Source organism: Pteronotus mesoamericanus, unplaced genomic scaffold (assembly GCF_021234165.1).
Source record: "Pteronotus mesoamericanus isolate MK-2021 breed Mesoamerican mustached bat unplaced genomic scaffold, CSHL_Meso_final contig_90, whole genome shotgun sequence".
NCBI lineage: Eukaryota > Metazoa > Chordata > Mammalia > Chiroptera > Mormoopidae > Pteronotus > Pteronotus mesoamericanus.
In genome coordinates this window covers 5,853,172-5,870,335 of record NW_026555277.1, presented here as the reverse complement: position 1 = coordinate 5,870,335, position 17,164 = coordinate 5,853,172, and the positions used below count along the sequence as shown (strand labels likewise).

Genomic DNA, 17,164 nt, shown 5'->3' with positions numbered 1-17,164 from the left:
CCCTCCTCCTTCCTAAGTGGATAGCCACATACTTCTGCAGGTAGTAATCAGATGTCACAAATTACAGGCCTGATTCAATCCAAATTATGCAGAGAGCTGAGGGAGGGGGGGAAGCTGCTTTTAATTCCTCTCAGCTCTTTGCAGCTGTTTTTTTTTTTTTTTAAGATTTTATGTATTTATTTTTAGAGAGAGAGAAATAGGGAGAGAAAACTCAATGCGCAAGAGATACATTGATCAGTTGCCTCTTACAGGCCCCCAAGCAGGGACCTGGACTGCAACCCGGGTATGTGCTCTGAGAAGGAATCGAACCGGTGACCTTTCAGTTGACCTTTCAGTTCACAGGCTGGCACCCAATTCACTAAACCACACCAGCCAGGACATGCAGCTGGTCTTAACACCAGCTCTGTTTACATTCCCGAATGTACTCCTCTAGATTTCTATAAGCAAGTCAGAGGGGAAGCAGGAGGAGAACCCAGCGCTCCCAGCTAGCTGCCTTCCATCTAAGTACAAAAGAAAGTTCTAGCATTAGAACTACCTTCCTGCCTTCCTCCTGATAGAACTAGGCCACCTGCTCTGGGACCCGGCAGCCAGAAAGAACAGTCAGGAAAGAAGACCTGTATTTGTTTTTCTGTTGTTTTCCTTTTAAATCGAACCAAGATTTTGATTTTCAAATATAAATCTGTATCCACTAACTCAGAAATCTCCTATTTCTGAAAGGCCAGTTCCTAAAAAGGAATGTCTTGAAACATTCACTTTAGAATTATTTATTGGTGCTTGCATCTCTAGTTTTCTCAGGAGGGTTTGAAGAGGGTTCTTCTTCTCTGTAGCTGGGGCACAGTTCTTTCAGGCTCACTTCACAGACTTGAACTTCCTGCTTAGTAAGCCAGGTACTCAGCAGCAACGACAACCAAATTCCCAAGCGTCAGATTTAAGAAAAAATAATCTGAAATGATTCGAGGGAGGTGAGGTATGTGCAAAAATATAAACAGTCTTTTGTGCACAGAAGGAATGGATATATATCCCTAAAAAGTTCATAAAATTCAAGATCAGTCTTTTCCAAACTCAAGAAACCCCTAAACATTGGTTCAGCACTTTTTGAAACTTAGAAATGCAAGACCATGTTTTAGGACCAGAATCTGTCCTCTCATCAGATCAAACCTAATGTGGTGACTCTGAAAGACAATTTCTCTTTTGTAACTAAACAATCAGAACACATTGCCTCTAAATTGTTATAAAGCTATACTTTCTCCCGCATAGGAAAAAAACAAGTAAGAATGCTTAACATGTACAATGTTTGATGACAGTGAAGTGAGGTAAACAGCAGGCAAGAAAAAAAGAATAAAAAGAGAAAAAAATAAGTAAAAAAAAGTTCTTTTTAGATTTACAGAATGTTGCATTTGGATAAATAACTGAATATTAGAGGAATTTCCAGAGTGTGGTCACTGTTAAGACATCTTCCTAAGCAGAAATTTCAAAACCTATGCTTCTACATACATGCAGTGGTCACGTGTCTCTTTCCTTGTGAAGTAGCCACAGGCGACATGTTCCCGTTCGAAGCTCACAAAGCATTCCTTCTCCATTTGTTCTCAACACCAAACCCAAATTCCACCGAAGCTATCAAAATTACAAATGCCATTCCCTTTGTCCCTACCAAGAAGGAACTATTTTACAAATAACTCACATATGTGCCAAATGGTGCTGTTAGATTGGAAATGGTCTAATGTTAGTCATTTGCCATTACGGCAGAATACTATGCAGCTATACAAATAAGGCTGAGACTTTCTGACCCTGATATGGAGTAACTGCTGAGATATATTCTAAAGTGAAAGGAAAAAGGTGCAGAACAGTTTCCACAGCAGACAATCACTTGTGCAAAAGGGCAGGAGAGAATTTTTTTAAAGGGAGAGAAACATAATTGCTTGTTTATGCACAGACACCCTAAGGACACAGGTGGAAGAAAACTTATCACTGATATCTTTCTTTAAATTGCTTTTTTTTGAGAGAGAGAGAGATCAATTTGTTATTCCACTTATTAACGCATTCATTGGTTGATTCTTGTACATGTCCCGCCCAGGCGCTGAACCCTCAACCTTGGTGTACGGGAACAACACTCTAACCAACTGAGCTATCTGGCCAGGGCTACTGTACTTCTTCTTATATCTTTAGAATTATGTACAAAGTGAGTGTTTTACCCAGTCAAAAATAAATGTGATTTAAAATAAAATCTGACAAAGCATGTATCTCACTTGAGTGTTTGGACCGACAAGAGTGTGATCCTCAGATAGAGAATGCTTCCCTCTTGCAGCTGAGAGTTGGCCTGCGTAATCCAGGAGTCCCCTTGCATCTGAAAGCCTTCAGGGGGCCAGCAGAGTCCAGAAGGAAGGCCCCATGGCTCACCCGCGCCAGCGAATTTTTATCAGTTCACTGGGGGCCGGTTGGCCAAGGAGCCCTGGCTGCCTGCTGTGACGCCTAAGCCACAACAGCTGCATAAACTGGCTGTGCCCCAGCCTGACCTATTCCGGAGACAGGTCAGACCAGTGCATGCGGGGATAAGAAAACAACCTTCCCTCTCTCCAGTGGCCGCCCTGGCAAGCTACTCCAGTGGGAAAAATGGGGTGAGGGGGCTCTCCAGCCCCGCAAATCTTTACAAGCCAGACTGCTTTCTTTCACCCTTGCACTGTGCCCGGGTAGCACGGAAGTCCCAAACTTTCGAAACTGAATAGAGGGAAACCGAATAAAAAGGTCATTGAAATATATCCTCCAGCTTAACAAATTAAGGAGTTTCCTTAATATTTCTGAACTCAAACTTTTAAAGGAGAGGGATTAAGAAGAATCAAGAACAAAGAAAAAATACACAATGTCACGTGCAGAGCTGTAAGGACATTTAAGAACAGTGAAATAGACTGAAGAGGGGATGTAATGAGAAATTGAACCAAAAAAATTACACAAAGCTAAGGATTGTGGGAGGATTTCAGGAGAAAGAATGTATGTATGAAACTTATTTTCAAAAGGCAACTTGTTTGTCAATCCCTGATTAAGGGACTGAGGCGGGGAAAAAAACAACTTGTGCCAAAAAATAAAGTTTGATTTGGAAGAGTTTTTTAAAAGCTAAGTTAACCTAAGGGAGAAACATAATCATTATAGAGCTAGAAGAAAAAGTAATTTAAAACTATCTTTTGACATCTCAGTGAAGGGTTTTAGGATTTTATTATTTTTCATATCTATTAAGTCAATAAGATCTATGACATTAAATAGCTGTTTACAAACTCATTTTTTTGACTCAGTAGAAGTGAATTTTGTGAAATGTGTGTGTGTGCATGAGTGTCTGCCTGTTGGTCTTTATTGTCACTCCTAAACCCTGAATTAAGCTTTTTATCTGCCCTTGGGCAGAGCCCATCTGCTAGGAGACCGGTCACTTTCTGCATGTCAGGGGTTATTCTCCCCCAGGATTTTGAGTTTTCCCACAATAAGTGTAATTTGCACATAACTTGCATCTTTTTGTTTTATTTTCATATCACCCTGGAGTGTTGGTATGATATGGCTCTTTGTACAGATGTCAAAACTGAAGTTCAAGGGGTCACACCCGAAGCGTGCTTGGTCTCAATTTTAAAGCAAAATTAGCAATGCAAGAACATACTACTTTTACCTTGGGTGCTGTGCCCTTATAAGGTAAGCAAAGGCATGGAAAAGGACATTAGAGTGTATTTAGTCAGAGCAGACAAGAAATACTCACTTGCTTTAGTGAACCTCTATCAGGAAACTGGCCAAGTGCAGATTCAGAGAGAAGAAACCTGTTGCTTTTATTATAATAAAATGAATTGGACCAATTAATTTTCTTTAGTTCAGGTTAATCCCAGTCACGGTCATTGACGGACACATACACTCATGCACACACCCTTTAGCCGAGATTTTCTTAACCATGATAATATATTTAAATATTAGGAGACTTTTAAAACATATGTTTGAAGATAGACTCTATGAGTCTTTATTTAAAAACAAAAGGTTTTTTTAAGCTAGACCTTATAAAGGACCAAGGAAGATATTAATACCCCCATACAATGCCCAAGTGCAAGCTGACTAGGTAAGTTATGCCTTTACTAGAGTTTGCCAGAAGGAGGAGGAGGAGGAGAGGAGGGGGGAGGGGAGAGGGAGAGGGAGGAGGAGGAGAAGAAGAAGAAGGAGAAGAGAAGAAGAAGAAGAAGAAGAAGAGAAGAAGAAGGAGGAGGGGAAGGGGAGGAGGAGGAGGAGGAAGAGAAGGAAGAGAAGAAGAAGAGGAGGAGGGAGAGGGCCAGGTGGCTGTACTTTTAATGTATCTGTGTACCTATAAAAATCACAAGCCTTCAAATACAGGCCTTCTGTTAAATGCAAATTTGTATGTGAGCATGTAAGCATTTACTATGAAAGTACACAAAAACTAAACCAATTCCATGTTGCAATATAAATTGTGCAGCAATTAACTGTACTTTCTTAACAAGCCTACCCTAACTTACTTATTGTTTCCATGTAATGATATAAGGCCAAGTACATTTAATTCTGCAGTTGTTTCCAGAAACATGACTACCATCCACTTATAAAAATTTTGAAAATTTACATTTAAGCCTCCATAAAAGTACACTATTTGAAGTTTCAATGTGATCCTGGTGATTTTTAAATGCTGAAAATCAGTGCTATTTCCTCTTCCTTAATCCTAGATTGGTCAACCAAGAAGAGTCCCTCAGCCTTGTCACAAAGCATTTTGATCAGGTATTTTAAAATGGAATTAACCGGAATTAGATCCAGGATGAGTGGGAAATTGACTCCTTGAACTGGGAGTTGATATTAATATACTATTGTAGATGCACTAAATCTGGCCAAATAAAAATACAAAAGAATCAAGGAATCGTTGAATGGGATTAACGAGACAAATACAGAGCTAGTTTGTCACTGCATGTCATGAGTTGTAATTTGTTGTATTGGGAAAGATTCATTTCCCAATCACTGCACCAAGAAGAACATAAAAACTGAGACTACTTTGATCAAGTTGCTTCACCCTAAAAAGAAGGGACTCTTTGTGGTGGCTGCCATTTGCTTAAACTTCTGCAGCAAAAAAGTTAAATGCTACAAACTTTGCTATACATAATGTACAAGGTAAAATTCTTTCTCAAGATTTTCCTTTCTAGGAGAAATGCATATCCGCCAAATTCTAAGTTTTACACCACCGCCCTTCGTTAAGATACAATTTCGTTTCTAAAGAAAAGTGGCCACTTCCACAGCAGAAATTATCTGTTAGTCTTTTCTTAGTTTTGATTAGGAAGGAAAATAGACATTGAAGATAAGAATTCATAAAACCTAGTATTCCTCAAGTGTCTTCAGCAAATACTTTCCATGGTTTTCCTATCTGCCATTGACAATGGTGAAGTTTCTACCCCATCTCTCCTAAATAGATGCTTTATAACGTTAATGGGCATTTTGATAACTGGACATGTTCTGATTACAAACTGGAAATGATATATTTCTTGTTCATTTAGGAGCATAATCCCAACACAGATAATGTGAGCAGAAGCTTTCCTAGAGGCCAGATGTCCAGATTCCAGCAAAAGTGCAACACTGGTAGAGCTTGCTGTTTGGCCCAACACTGCAAGGCAGAGCTGAAAGCCCAGCTGCGCCACTCTCTCCCAGAGACTGGCTGACGGGGTCAGAGCCTGTGCTGTGCATCCTCCAAGAGAACAGCAACTTCTGAAATTCCCTTTCACTTTCTCTGATCACAGGTCCCCAGCCAAAGGCAGCCAGTTCTTTTATTTTTTTTAAACAATGATATCAAAGTTGTTTTTTTTCCCCCCATCTTTATTGAGATGTAGTTGACAAAAGCTGATTCTCAAGTCAGTAATTCTGCTTTGGTACTGAAATCAGGCCCAAACTGAAGCTCAATTCTGCTGTTCCCGGGGCAGTACATCAACATAGACCCTGACATCCAAGGGTGTCAAGGGAAAAGTCACTTTAACTGTATATGTATGTAAGATATACATGTATGTATGGCATATGCAACAAAGAACTTTCTAATGCTGCACCTGGACCCAGGAGGAGATAACCAAAACAGATCTGAGCTGACTCACACTTCCAGCTCAACCTATTTTAGGCCTTGCTCTCCAGCGCAATGATGAGGACTATATCAAAGAACAACTGAGCATAGGGAGATGTTCCCGTGATTGGGAGATAGTAATAGAAAATATGAGAAAATATCCACTAATGATTCTGATTCTGGATGTCAAGATACCTCTTGTGCAAGAGTGAACAGAAAGAGTAAAAAATAAAATGAAATAAAAATAAAGCCTTATGCACAATTATTTAGTACTGGAATGAGCTTAATTGGAGAAGGGGACCCTGGAAGTCCCACATGCAGGCAGATCTATGATGCACAGTTGAACACTCAAAGCCTAAATCTGGCATAAATTTCATAAACTCACTTAGAGTGATTCAGTGGAATTTGCAAATTAAGCACAGAGATGGTATTTCCCAAAAAAGCTCTTGCAAGAATTTTAGCTCTCATAATAAAAGAAAAGCCTATTCAAATATATTAAATTCTTAAACAAAAAAAAAGAGTCTAATCAGCCATCTGATAATCAACAGCAAAAAAAGTTCATGAAATCATTCAGGGAAATATTTTTCCTAGCATTCAACAGCAGTGCTGAGTATCAATTAAGAGGCTGTGCTGTTACCTTAAATTCTGATGACTCTAGAAAGTGTAATCCATTTACCTTTATTTTTTGCAACTGGATATAGTTTACTGCCAGCATAATTCATAGTGACCGACTTATAAATAAACTTCAACAACGCACAAACTACACACACAAACACATCTACCTCTTCATTACAGGGGGTTTAGAAATATACCTGAGTCTCATCTAACCATCTATAAACACAAAAATAATGGAAACACATGGAGAGAAATGTAGTCAATATAACTCTTAGTTTCCTAAGTATTTAATTATTTCCTACCTAGTTTTTCATATAAAGAAAAAAATCTGACCTCTTTCCTTTTACATCAACCAAGGTGGGAAGGCAACTTCAGTGAGGCTTCCATATTTAGAAATATATCGACAGTCAGAGAGTAGCTCCCACGCCTCCCACCACCTCCCCCAAATGAAAATTTATTTGAGGATAAATTTGCCATCTTCGCCTAAGTTCTAAACAAGAAATCACCATAGGATAATTAAAAACACCCCATGAATCTCCTCTCTATAAACCCTCAACATATAACTGGTTTCGGTTCCTATTTCTTAAAGAGAATTTGGTCAATCCTCCTTAGAGGTTTCAGAGGAAAAGGAGGATTTTCCAAGACAGATAAGTTGAAGTGATCCCGCTTTGATCTCGGCGGCTAAGAATCTCTCACAATGGAAGATGGCCCGTGAGGGGCCGCGATCCCGGCCTTTTAATGCCTAACAATGGCATCAACAAACAGCTACTTAATCAATATTTGGCCAGAGCTGCTGAAAACTTCCTTTTCAGATTTTAATTCCTAGTTGTAAAACAACCCCAGAGCAACCAGTGAGATAAGGCATTAAACTGACTGCTTAATTGCCTTTTAGTGTCTTGTTAGTTCTATATCTACATTCTTAATGGTTCTTTAATCTTTATTCGCCCGCGTATAGAAGTACCTGAGGTAGACCCCACCGAACAGAACCTTCTCTGCCCCAGCCCTGGCCAACCTCGCTCTCACCTCCTTTGTGTATTTGCTGATGTCGTCGCTTTCTATTTTCACGGGTTATTTACTTATGCACAACTTAGACATTTAACCTCAGAGCTAGGAAGGATTTTTGTGTGCCTGTCCTCAAAATACATGCATTCGTGGATGCGGACGGGGGCTCAGTGGCGGTCCTTCCACCCACCTGACTGAGTGCGCACGCTGCGCTCTCCTGCACCCCCGCGCACTTGCCGGTTCCGCCTCACCGCCCCGGCGGGTTTTATTGCACAGCCCTGGGGACTCTTAAATAACCTTTCGGTAATTATTACGCACGTGAAGCCCCCACGTCCCCGTTCCGGTGCTATCAGCAATCAAATCAAGCCCCCAAATAAACATACGATTTCAAGCATTAATGAGAAAATCTGCATGTTTTCAATAAGGCTAGAAAGTAAACATACAGCAGTCAGCCCCGGCAAAACAAACAAGCGAATAAGAAAAACCGACATCCAAGCGCGGCTGCTGCCTTTCCGATCGCTCCACCGGGAAAAGCGCGACCGCTACGTTCTTGAAAAAGTATGCAGTGTGGTTGGTGCCTTAATTTAATTCAAGTTCTGGTGTTTCCCAATGTATTTTCACATGTCTTGTTGAGCGCTGCAGAGGACTTCGGCAGCTCTGCTCGGTCCTCTCAAGACTGAGCCGACGCCGGGGCCAGATGCGTGATTCTGACACGCGAACTTGGGGAGTAGGCGGCCCACTGCAGCAAGGGTTCCGAGGCGGCCACCCTAAGACCTGACACCCCACACCCCACGACGCCCGTCTGTGGGAAAGTCCGCCCGCCAGCCCCTCGCCTCGCACCCGCAGGTCCGGCCCTGCTCGCCCGGCCCTCGGTTCCCCTCGATTTCAGTGGCGCTCCCGTCAGGGGAGCAAGTGCTCGTTTCATGATTCCACTGGAAATAAAATACTACTTCCTGAACCTTTAAAACTTTTCCGTGCTTTTAATGGCGTTATTTTATGCCCCACTGGAAAGCTGACGTCGATCTTGTTAATTTTAGAAGAGCTCAAGTTTACAAACAGAACGGGCGGGGACGCGAGCAAAACTTTTTGTCCCTTTAACTTTCTCAAATCAAGGAACAAAAACAAAAACAAAGAGCAGCGCTGTTTTTCATAAATGTCAAAAAGGAAGGGCGAGATATGAAAGGAGTATCAGCTCCAACCGACCTATGCTTGGGGGTCTCTTAGCTCAACCTTTGAAATTGTCGCAAAACTCCCACGCTCACTGGTGATTGTAAAAAGGGGGAAAGTCCTGTGAAAGTGTATCTCCAGCCCCAATCAAAACATCAATTTGGCGATCTGGCCTCTCTCCCCCTGCACCCTCGAGCGCCACTTCAAAGCCGCTGCAACAAGTCAGTAATTGTAACGTTGCATCTAAATATTTAAGCGACAGTCTTGCAGTCGCGTGTCCATTTACAGTCCTCATCTGTCCTCTAATTCCATTACGGCACAGGGTAAAAATGTTTCCCAAAACTCACAAACAGGAAAAGCGTCACTCTGCTGGAGGAGGAGTAAGAAGAGAAGGAGGAGGAGGAGGAGGAGGCGAAGGAGGGGGAGATGAAGGAGCAGTTTCTATTGATTAGTCACTGCTTTTGTGTTAAGGGCTTTCTTTAAAATAAGAAAAAAAAAGTGGGGAGAGGTTGCAGAAATTTCACTAATGTGAGCCTCAGGCAAGGGAGAAAAAAAAAGGGGAGGGGTGGCGGGCTGTGTCTAGATGAAAGTGAGAAGGACATAAAGGAGGCAATTGAGTCGGCTGCAGCCCGGCGAGCTAAGCTGCGAGCCGGCCGGAGCGCGAGGGAGGGGGCGGCGCGGCGCTTTGGCGCAGGGCGCAGGAGTGGGGGCCAGCCCATTGTGGCGGCGCCCGCGGGCCGGGGAAGAACAGAGGCGCCCATTGAGGGGCCGCAGAGCGGGCCGTACCCACAGCCCCCGACGCTGCGAGCGGGACTTGGCTGCTCGGGCCTCCTTGCCAGCTAAGGGCTGGGCGGTAGGGAGTTGGGTGTTCCCTGGCCGCCCAACCCTTCCATCCGAAAAGACGTTGGAAGGATGGACCCCGCAGCGGCGTACAGCCCCTGAGGGTCCCCGGTCGGCACGCTGAGCTGCTTTCGGCTTGGGCGAAGGACAAGGGAAAGTTGGGGAGGTGAGGGGACCATCTTGGGAAAGAGCAAGACCCTGGAAAGAAGGAGGATGGTGTTGACCTCTTTCAGGGTGCCTCTCCCCTATGTCCTAGGACCAGAGGACCAGTGGAAAGATGTCCCCTGGAAAGACAGCCGCAGCAACACCCTCCGGGCCCACAGGGGAGCTGGAGCCTCGGAGAGAGCGCACCGCCCTAGTCAGGAGACCTAAAGGCCCCTGCCTCCTGCTCCTCCGCCGGAGCGCTCCAGGGTCTTGGTCAACATACCTTCTATTTTACGAGCGGAGTGACCTGTGACGTTTGATGCCCAAAGAACAGAGGGAGTTTTTTGAGGTTTACAAATTTCCCTTCGAACTACACTTCACTCTTTCTTTGGGCCCCTCTTGCCCTCCAGGGTTCATCTGAGAAGGAAGCTAGAGGCGCTGGAGAGACTGACGCTGCATCATCCTTGACAACCCCAAATTAAATTAGGCTTCAGCTTCCGAGGTGTGTGCGTGTGTGTGTTTTCAACGGCACAGCTCCCGCTGGGAAGAATACTCAGATTTTTAAAATGGTAGCAATTGCCCTTGAATGGCAGCCATTCCAGCTAGACAGCCCAAAAGACTAGAAACATTTTGTAGGTGAAATGGCCACTTTTTCCACGCTGGAGAGTCCATAAAACTTCCTGGCGCAGCACTATTGGGGCTCATTGAATAATTCATCCCTCATTGCAAGCCCATAATGTCTATTCGTGGCCCTTTGTGGGGCTGTTTTCTCTTCTTTTCTCCTTGAATTATAAAAAGGTTGCCTTCCTTTGTTCACATCAAGCTGCTGCGAGCCAGAGCTTTGTCTGGGCCGAGCTAAAGTGTGAGTTTCAATGGACTCTCCAGGCTTTGTCTCCCAAGTTCATCTCCAAGTGTAGATTGTGTAGAGAAGGCCTTCTTTGTAAAAGCTGGAAAAGTTGTACAAATGTTTGACCAGCTCATTTGGGGCGTTTTGTCTCCTGGGCCTTGGTTGCCTGTGCTGCGAGGGAGCCTCGGATCTGCCACGCAGGGCGCCTCCGGTAACAAGTAGCAAAGTTGTGCCTCCCCTGCATTCTTCTCGAGCCTCTGGGACTCTCTGGGCTCCTGGCCCCACTGCCCGAAATGGCTCATTGGGTTTGGGGTTGGCTGATTTCTCGCTTTCCTCCCTCCCTAGCACCTCCATGCTGTATCTAGACCTGGAATGAAGCTGGGTGTCTTCGCAGAGCCCAGGAAAGGAACGGTGCGTCTAAAAGGAGGGGCTTAGACTGAGACCATGTGAGACCCAGGCTTTAAAGGGAGGGTTGCAACCTGCCATGATTTTTGGTGTTTGGGTTTGTGTGTGTGTGTGTGTGTGTGTTATGTTGTTGTTGTTTGTTTGAGGGGGGTTGGTTTTGGGGGTTTCTTTTTTGTTTTTCTGAGGTTTTTTTGGATTGCCTGTGTGTGCCAGAGCATCTATACTTCTGTCTATCCCTGAAATCAGCCATTTGGATTTGTAACATCTAAATCTAAGTGTCCTTTTGAGGCTCTGTACCAATTTTGTATTGGTTTCTAAAGCCCAAGCATCTGCCCAGGGGTTGGGCAAGGAAGGTAAGAGGAAGAACCATCCACAGCCCCTCACAGATCAGGGCCACTGACCCAGCTGGTCACAGTGTGCAATCGCTCCCAGCCCATCGGAAGAGTCGCCTGACCTTCTAGAACCATTCACAACTCAGCCCTACAAAATCCAGGCCCCAGATGAGGGGGACCCAGGGACTCTAGATCCTCTGCAGATTTGAAGAGTTGCAACCATCCCCAAGGCCAAAATTGCTGAGGTGCAAATCTGCTGAGATTCCTCCTCAGTACAGTCACCCCTTCCTGGGTCAACACAAAGGGATTGACTCTCCTTGCGGGGGGCACCCTTAGAGTCTGAAGATGACACACAGCATGCAAAAGGGAGGCAGGCTGCACTCAAGGTTCTGAGCAAGAGATTTCCTCGTGATGCTGACAGGTCGCAGCCAACAAGAAGTCAGCACCCTTGGACAGAGAGGGTGCCAGTACTGCAGGCGCAAAACCCAAATCCCCCAGTTTGTAACCCAGAGCCTAGGCTGTTTTTACTTCCAGACGCACACAAATCAAACCCCATCGCATTTGAAAACCAACTTGAAACAAAGGAAAAGTAGCCAACATACACATACATGTCGAGGGTAGCCCTTGTGGGGCAACCTTGAGGGCCCATGGCCTATCAACATTTCTCTCTCTCTCTCTCTCTCTCTCTCTCTCTCTCTCTCTCTCTCTTTCCCTGTCAGCCCCCCCCCCCGCACCTGCAAAACTCTGGTGATCGGAGCTTTTCCCGAGGGCGCAAAAGTTCCTTCAACCTCGGGAGGATCACAGGCTATCTCCCGCCCCCCCCCCCCAACACACACCCGCACGCGCACACAAAACCCCTGGGAGCCGCCCAATCCCGTGCTCCAGAAGGCAAGGCCCCGCACCTAAAACTCAATTCAAAGTTCTAGCCTCCCGAATCTGGAAGTGATGCGGAGGAAAGATTCATGAACTAGAGGAAGTAAACAGAACAGAGATTTTTGTTTTGGCTGCAAGTGCGTCTCTCACTTGAGGGCTCTTATCCGGGTGCTGAGGGCAGGTGCGAGGAGACCTCGACGTGAGCCGGGGCTGGGCCGACCTCCGGCCCCCAGCGCCAGAGCGCGGCTGTCCTCCCAGGCGCCGCCGCTTACCTCGCTCGCTCAGGATGCCGTCGATGCTGTGTTTCGCCTTCTTCTCGCTCTCTTCTGCCTCCTTCCTCTCCAGGTCGACCTCCTCCTCCTCGCCTTTCCCGAATTTACTCCTCAAGATTCGGCTGATGGAACTCACTGGGGGTGGGAGGAGGCAGGGAGCGCAAACGACTGAGACGGGCAGGGCCGGGTGGGAGAGGGCCCCCACCTCCAGTCCGCGCCCTGGCGCCGCGGCCTCGCACAGCTCGCTCCGGTCTCCTCCTGCTTTCTGAGGCCTCCACGCCTTCCCACCACCCCCTCAGCCTGTCTTCAAACCCCCCTCAGCCCCTCTTCAAACCCCCCCAACCCCAAAATCAACATCTAGAAAAAGGAAGACTGGAGCCTGGGAAGCTTGCACCTCTAAGGGAGGGCCAGGAACCGCAGTTTCTGCCCCTCTCTCCCAGCAGGAAGCGTTTTCTTCTCGACTCTCTAGACAGGGCTCTAGGTCCCCAGTCTAAGAGAATACTGCCGCCAGCCCACCCTGCACCCCCCCTCCCCGCACCACCACCTGAAGGCATTGGGCGGGCCCAGCATTCCCTTTCGGGGCGGAAGGCCCGCAGCAGACCCTTCTTCTGCAATTCAACTTTTTTTTTTTTTTGAAGCTATAAAGGGTTTCAATTTCAACTGCAGAACCGTTTCCTATTGTAAAAATCAAAAGAAAATGCACTCTCCCCCCATTTATTTTTTCCAGATTCCAGTGTGGTAAACAAATCCATGCTCTGAAATATCTCGTTCTCGCAGTGGGGGAAAAGGGAGTTTCCTTTTAATTAAAAACAAACTCTCCTGCGAGCCTTCGCTCTCCGCCTGCGCTCGCCCCTCTTCTCCCTGCGCCACCCACGGCTGGCGAGGGGCGCCGGATGGTCCCTGGGACCCGCGGGGGCACCGCAGGCCTGTACGGAGCCTCCCCTCCTCAGCGGACACCGCAAAGCCTCGGCAGGCTGCGTCCCATCTCCTCTCTGTTGGGGTTACCAAGACATTTGTTTCTCTTTAAAAAGGAACATCAATATTAATAAAGGCTTGGCCTCTGCCTCTCGTTTCTTCGACAGAAATCCTCTTTGGGGAGCCCTCCGCGGCGGTCTCAACCCCAGGACAAGCAGCTCAACGCTCTCTCCATAAAACACTGGCTTGTGAATATTTCAGGGCCCTAGGAGGAGCCGACTCCCGATGGCCCAGATCGATCATTGGGGTGATTATAGCTTAAATGACCCGCCCGATAAATAGCGATTTATGGCCGCACTTCATGAAGACGTTAATGGGCCTGATACCTGAGGGCACGGTGTTTCGATCACAGACCGCATCTTTGAGTAATTTGTCTCGAATTTCCCAGCTGAACATGCCCGGGTTCTCTCTTTTGTACTCCTCAATTTTCTTCTCCACGTCAGGCGTTGTCACCTGCTTTAAGAGAACAGGCAGGCAGGTGTTGGTACCCAGTCCTCCGAGCCAAATGAGGTGGCCCCTCAGCCTCCGAGCCAAGCCGGATGCTCCTTCCTGCACCCCCTGGGAAGGTTCCCCTTGTTAGAAAAAGGATCCCAACTCTCCAAGACAGTTTATGTTTAGGTAGGGCCAGACAGAAAGTCCTCATACCCCAAGCAATCTGGGGACCCTCCCCTCCTCTGATAAGCTCATACAGTCAAGATAAATGAAAAAGAGGGGTGCACATTCTGACCCCTGGACATACAGCCAGGCAATTCCTTACACAAAATCAACACGAAAACGAAACTAAAAAAAAAAAAAAAAAAAAAAAAAGGCTTGCAGGAGAAGCAGAGAAATCAAGTTAGATTTGCAACTCTTGTCTCTCCAAAGGAGCACAAGATTTTAGCTAAAGTGAAGAGCAAAATGAAATGCAGAAGGCGAATATCTACATTTTCAAAAATTAGAGTGGATAACAAATGGAGATAATTTGAGAAACTGGCTCTTATTTTTTTTTCCAATTAAAAGAGTTTCCAGAGATTCTTAGAGAGATTGCAAAGGGCGTTGAGGAGGGAGAAGTGCAGGGTATTCAGAAGTCTTAAGTTTACCAGAACTCTCCTTTTGATTGTGCTCTGTGGCAACTAGAAAATTATATTGCATTTCCTCCACATTCAGAAGAAAAGGCAGACCCGATGTAACCCCCTCCCACTCAGCCTTAGCCAGTGGGACTCTCTTTTCTTTTTTAAAGTGGAACCAAAATCAGTTGAGTATAGCATCAAGCTGCTTTTTAAAAACCAAGTCATTGGCTCATTTCAAAGAAAACAATAACCCAGTTTTTGACTCCTTGAAGACCATTTGGATGGGAAGAGATTGGGGACGGAAGTTGGCAGAGAAACCATTTTTTTAAAAAAAGCAGAAAAGGCTCCTTTGATCAGTTTTGTACATGGAGGTGCAGTGGGTGGGAACTAGGGAGACACCTTGGGAAGAAACCAGCAACAGGTGGACACATAGTTTGGTGCTTTCCTATTAAAATAATACGTTGAGAAATTACAAGGTTCAGGGCAATAAAAATGTGCTATGTCTTCCTTACAAAAGGGCTGGAGTTTTCCCTTGGAGTTTATCAAAGAACCTCAGCTTAGGCAGCAACTAAGTACCCCCACACCAGACACACACACACACACGCACACGCACACACCGCACGCACACACACCTCCCCAGACTTGAAAAGTAACTCCTTGGAAAGTCCCAGATGGCAGTGCTTTCCCCGGGCGGCTCTTCCCTACCTCGAACACTGCAGGCTCAGAAGCCTCCAGAGCCAGCGCGCCTGCTCACCTTGGGCTTGCTGCCGCCGATGGCACCGGGGCGGATAGAACCCGTCTCCTGGTACCTGCACAGGATCTTAGAGACGCAACCGTGGGACACGCGCAACTGGCGGGAGATGACACAGGGCCGGATTCCGTGGTGGGCCATCTCCACGATCTTGTGGCGGATATGGTTGGGCAGCGGCCTGCCGTTGATAAATACTCCGCCGAGCTGGTTGACGCGGCCCTGGCCGAGGGGGGTGGACACTAGGGGCAGAAGGTGAGAAGAGAGGCAAAGGGAAAGTCATTTCAGGAGAACTGAGGCCAGCAGCCGGGAGGACGACCCCGCCTAACTTCGCGCTCTTCAGGCCAATCCGAATGATAAGGCCTCAGCGCGGACCCTGCTCGCGTTCAGCTCCCAGCCCCGGCCCTTTTTTCAACCACATTTATTCAAAGTATTAAGCCATTCAGGGCCCCATAATCTTGTGTGAAAGGAACAATCAGGGCACAATAACTTGTCCCAGAGAAACCGTCTTCCCTCTGTGCCCAGGTGAGGTGGCAACTCTAGGGAACGCAGGCGACCCTGCAGCCGGAACGAGGTGCATCTCCCTCACGAAACAGCCTCCTGGTAGACAGAGGTTCGCCCAGGCTCCAGCCTTCTGGAACTCTGCTCATACCAAACCCTGCCCGACCTGGGCTGCTCCCTTTCCAAGGGACGTGGAGGAGCTGACGGCCCTTGGGATTTCCAGCGAAGAGTGCGGCAGCCAGGGATCAAAGAGTCCCGAAAGGAGGCCGCAGGTGGCACTGCATGTCACCTGTTACAGCTCGGGACAGGGAGACAGCTGGATTTGTTCGCAGGCCCCCTGGCCTCCAGTTACGCTCTGGATATCACATTCTACTCTGGACGGAGGGTGAAAAGCAGGGGCCACCGAACCTGCTTCCCCGCTGGGGCGCCCCAGCCTCTCAAACTGTCAGAATGGCTGGGGCTCGCAAAACTCCCTGCGTCCCCGGATGACCAGACCTGCAAGCTGACGGAAAGGCAGTTTCCCGAATGGGCTATGGAAATTTCAAGATGCCGCTTGAGAAGAGTGAAACTCTAAATAATTAATTAATACTAAAAATCCCCAGGGCGAGATCACAGGCCTCGCTTTCACAACTTCGCGCTGGCGAGAAAATGCTTCCGAAAACTCTACAAGAGTTTAGCAAATATGGGGGAAGCCGGGACACTTCGGAGACAACTTTGAGTGGGCAAAATGAGAGGTTGCCTTCTGGTGCTCAAAGGCTGATTTATCTCTTCCCCACCACGATTTTCCAAAAACGACAGAGCCGAGCGGGCCCGGCCGCCAAACTCTGCAAGGGCTTTTTCGAGAGAACGGCGTTCCGTTTGCAGAGAGAAAATCGGGTGCGGATCTCGCCCCGATTTCCCTCCTGGGGTGAAGGGACCTAGGGAACGGTGTTCCTGGGAGGGCCGAAGGAGCCTTCGGAGATTGCGGCTGGGCGGAGTGGCCCCGGCCCAGGCCGGGGCTCCGGGCGCCGCTGAGGCCCTCGCTTACCTTCCAGCGGGAACCCGCTGCGCGGATAGTTCTGCCCCGGGCCGGGTCGCATCATCCTGGGCACAGCTCCGGCCAGCGTGGTCATCCTGGGAGCAGCTTCGCTTGGAAATTATATTCAGGAGAGGGCGATTTAAAAAGGCAAGAGCAGCGCGGGTGACCGTCGGGAACTCCCCAGAGCGTGGGGAGCCCCTCCCCAAAAAGGCTGGAGAGAGGGAGGGCCGCGGGGAGGAGGTCTGCTCGCTTCTAGTCCAGGGAGAAACTTGAGGTGGAACCAGGCTGGGAGGCCCCTGAGTCCAAGATCTCGAGCCC

At 47.2% G+C, this 17,164-nt stretch overlaps 1 protein-coding gene across 2 annotated transcripts in view; it reads right to left on the bottom strand.

The window, feature by feature from the left end:
* PAX3 (paired box 3) overlaps nucleotides 1–16,940 on the bottom strand; it is a 91,360-nt gene extending 74,420 nt beyond the window's left edge. The window contains exons 1-4 of one of the 2 annotated variants that reach the window (XM_054586134.1): nucleotides 16,856–16,940; nucleotides 15,334–15,569; nucleotides 13,857–13,986; nucleotides 12,556–12,690 (exon numbers count right to left, since the gene is read on the bottom strand). In XM_054586134.1, coding sequence (XP_054442109.1) covers nucleotides 12,556–12,690; nucleotides 13,857–13,986; nucleotides 15,334–15,569; nucleotides 16,856–16,940 — 586 coding nt within the window. The remainder of the gene's footprint in view (nucleotides 1–12,555; nucleotides 12,691–13,856; nucleotides 13,987–15,333; nucleotides 15,570–16,855) is intronic. The other variant, XM_054586135.1, reaches the window with a different exon arrangement.
* Between the last annotated feature and the right edge of the window lie 224 nt (nucleotides 16,941–17,164).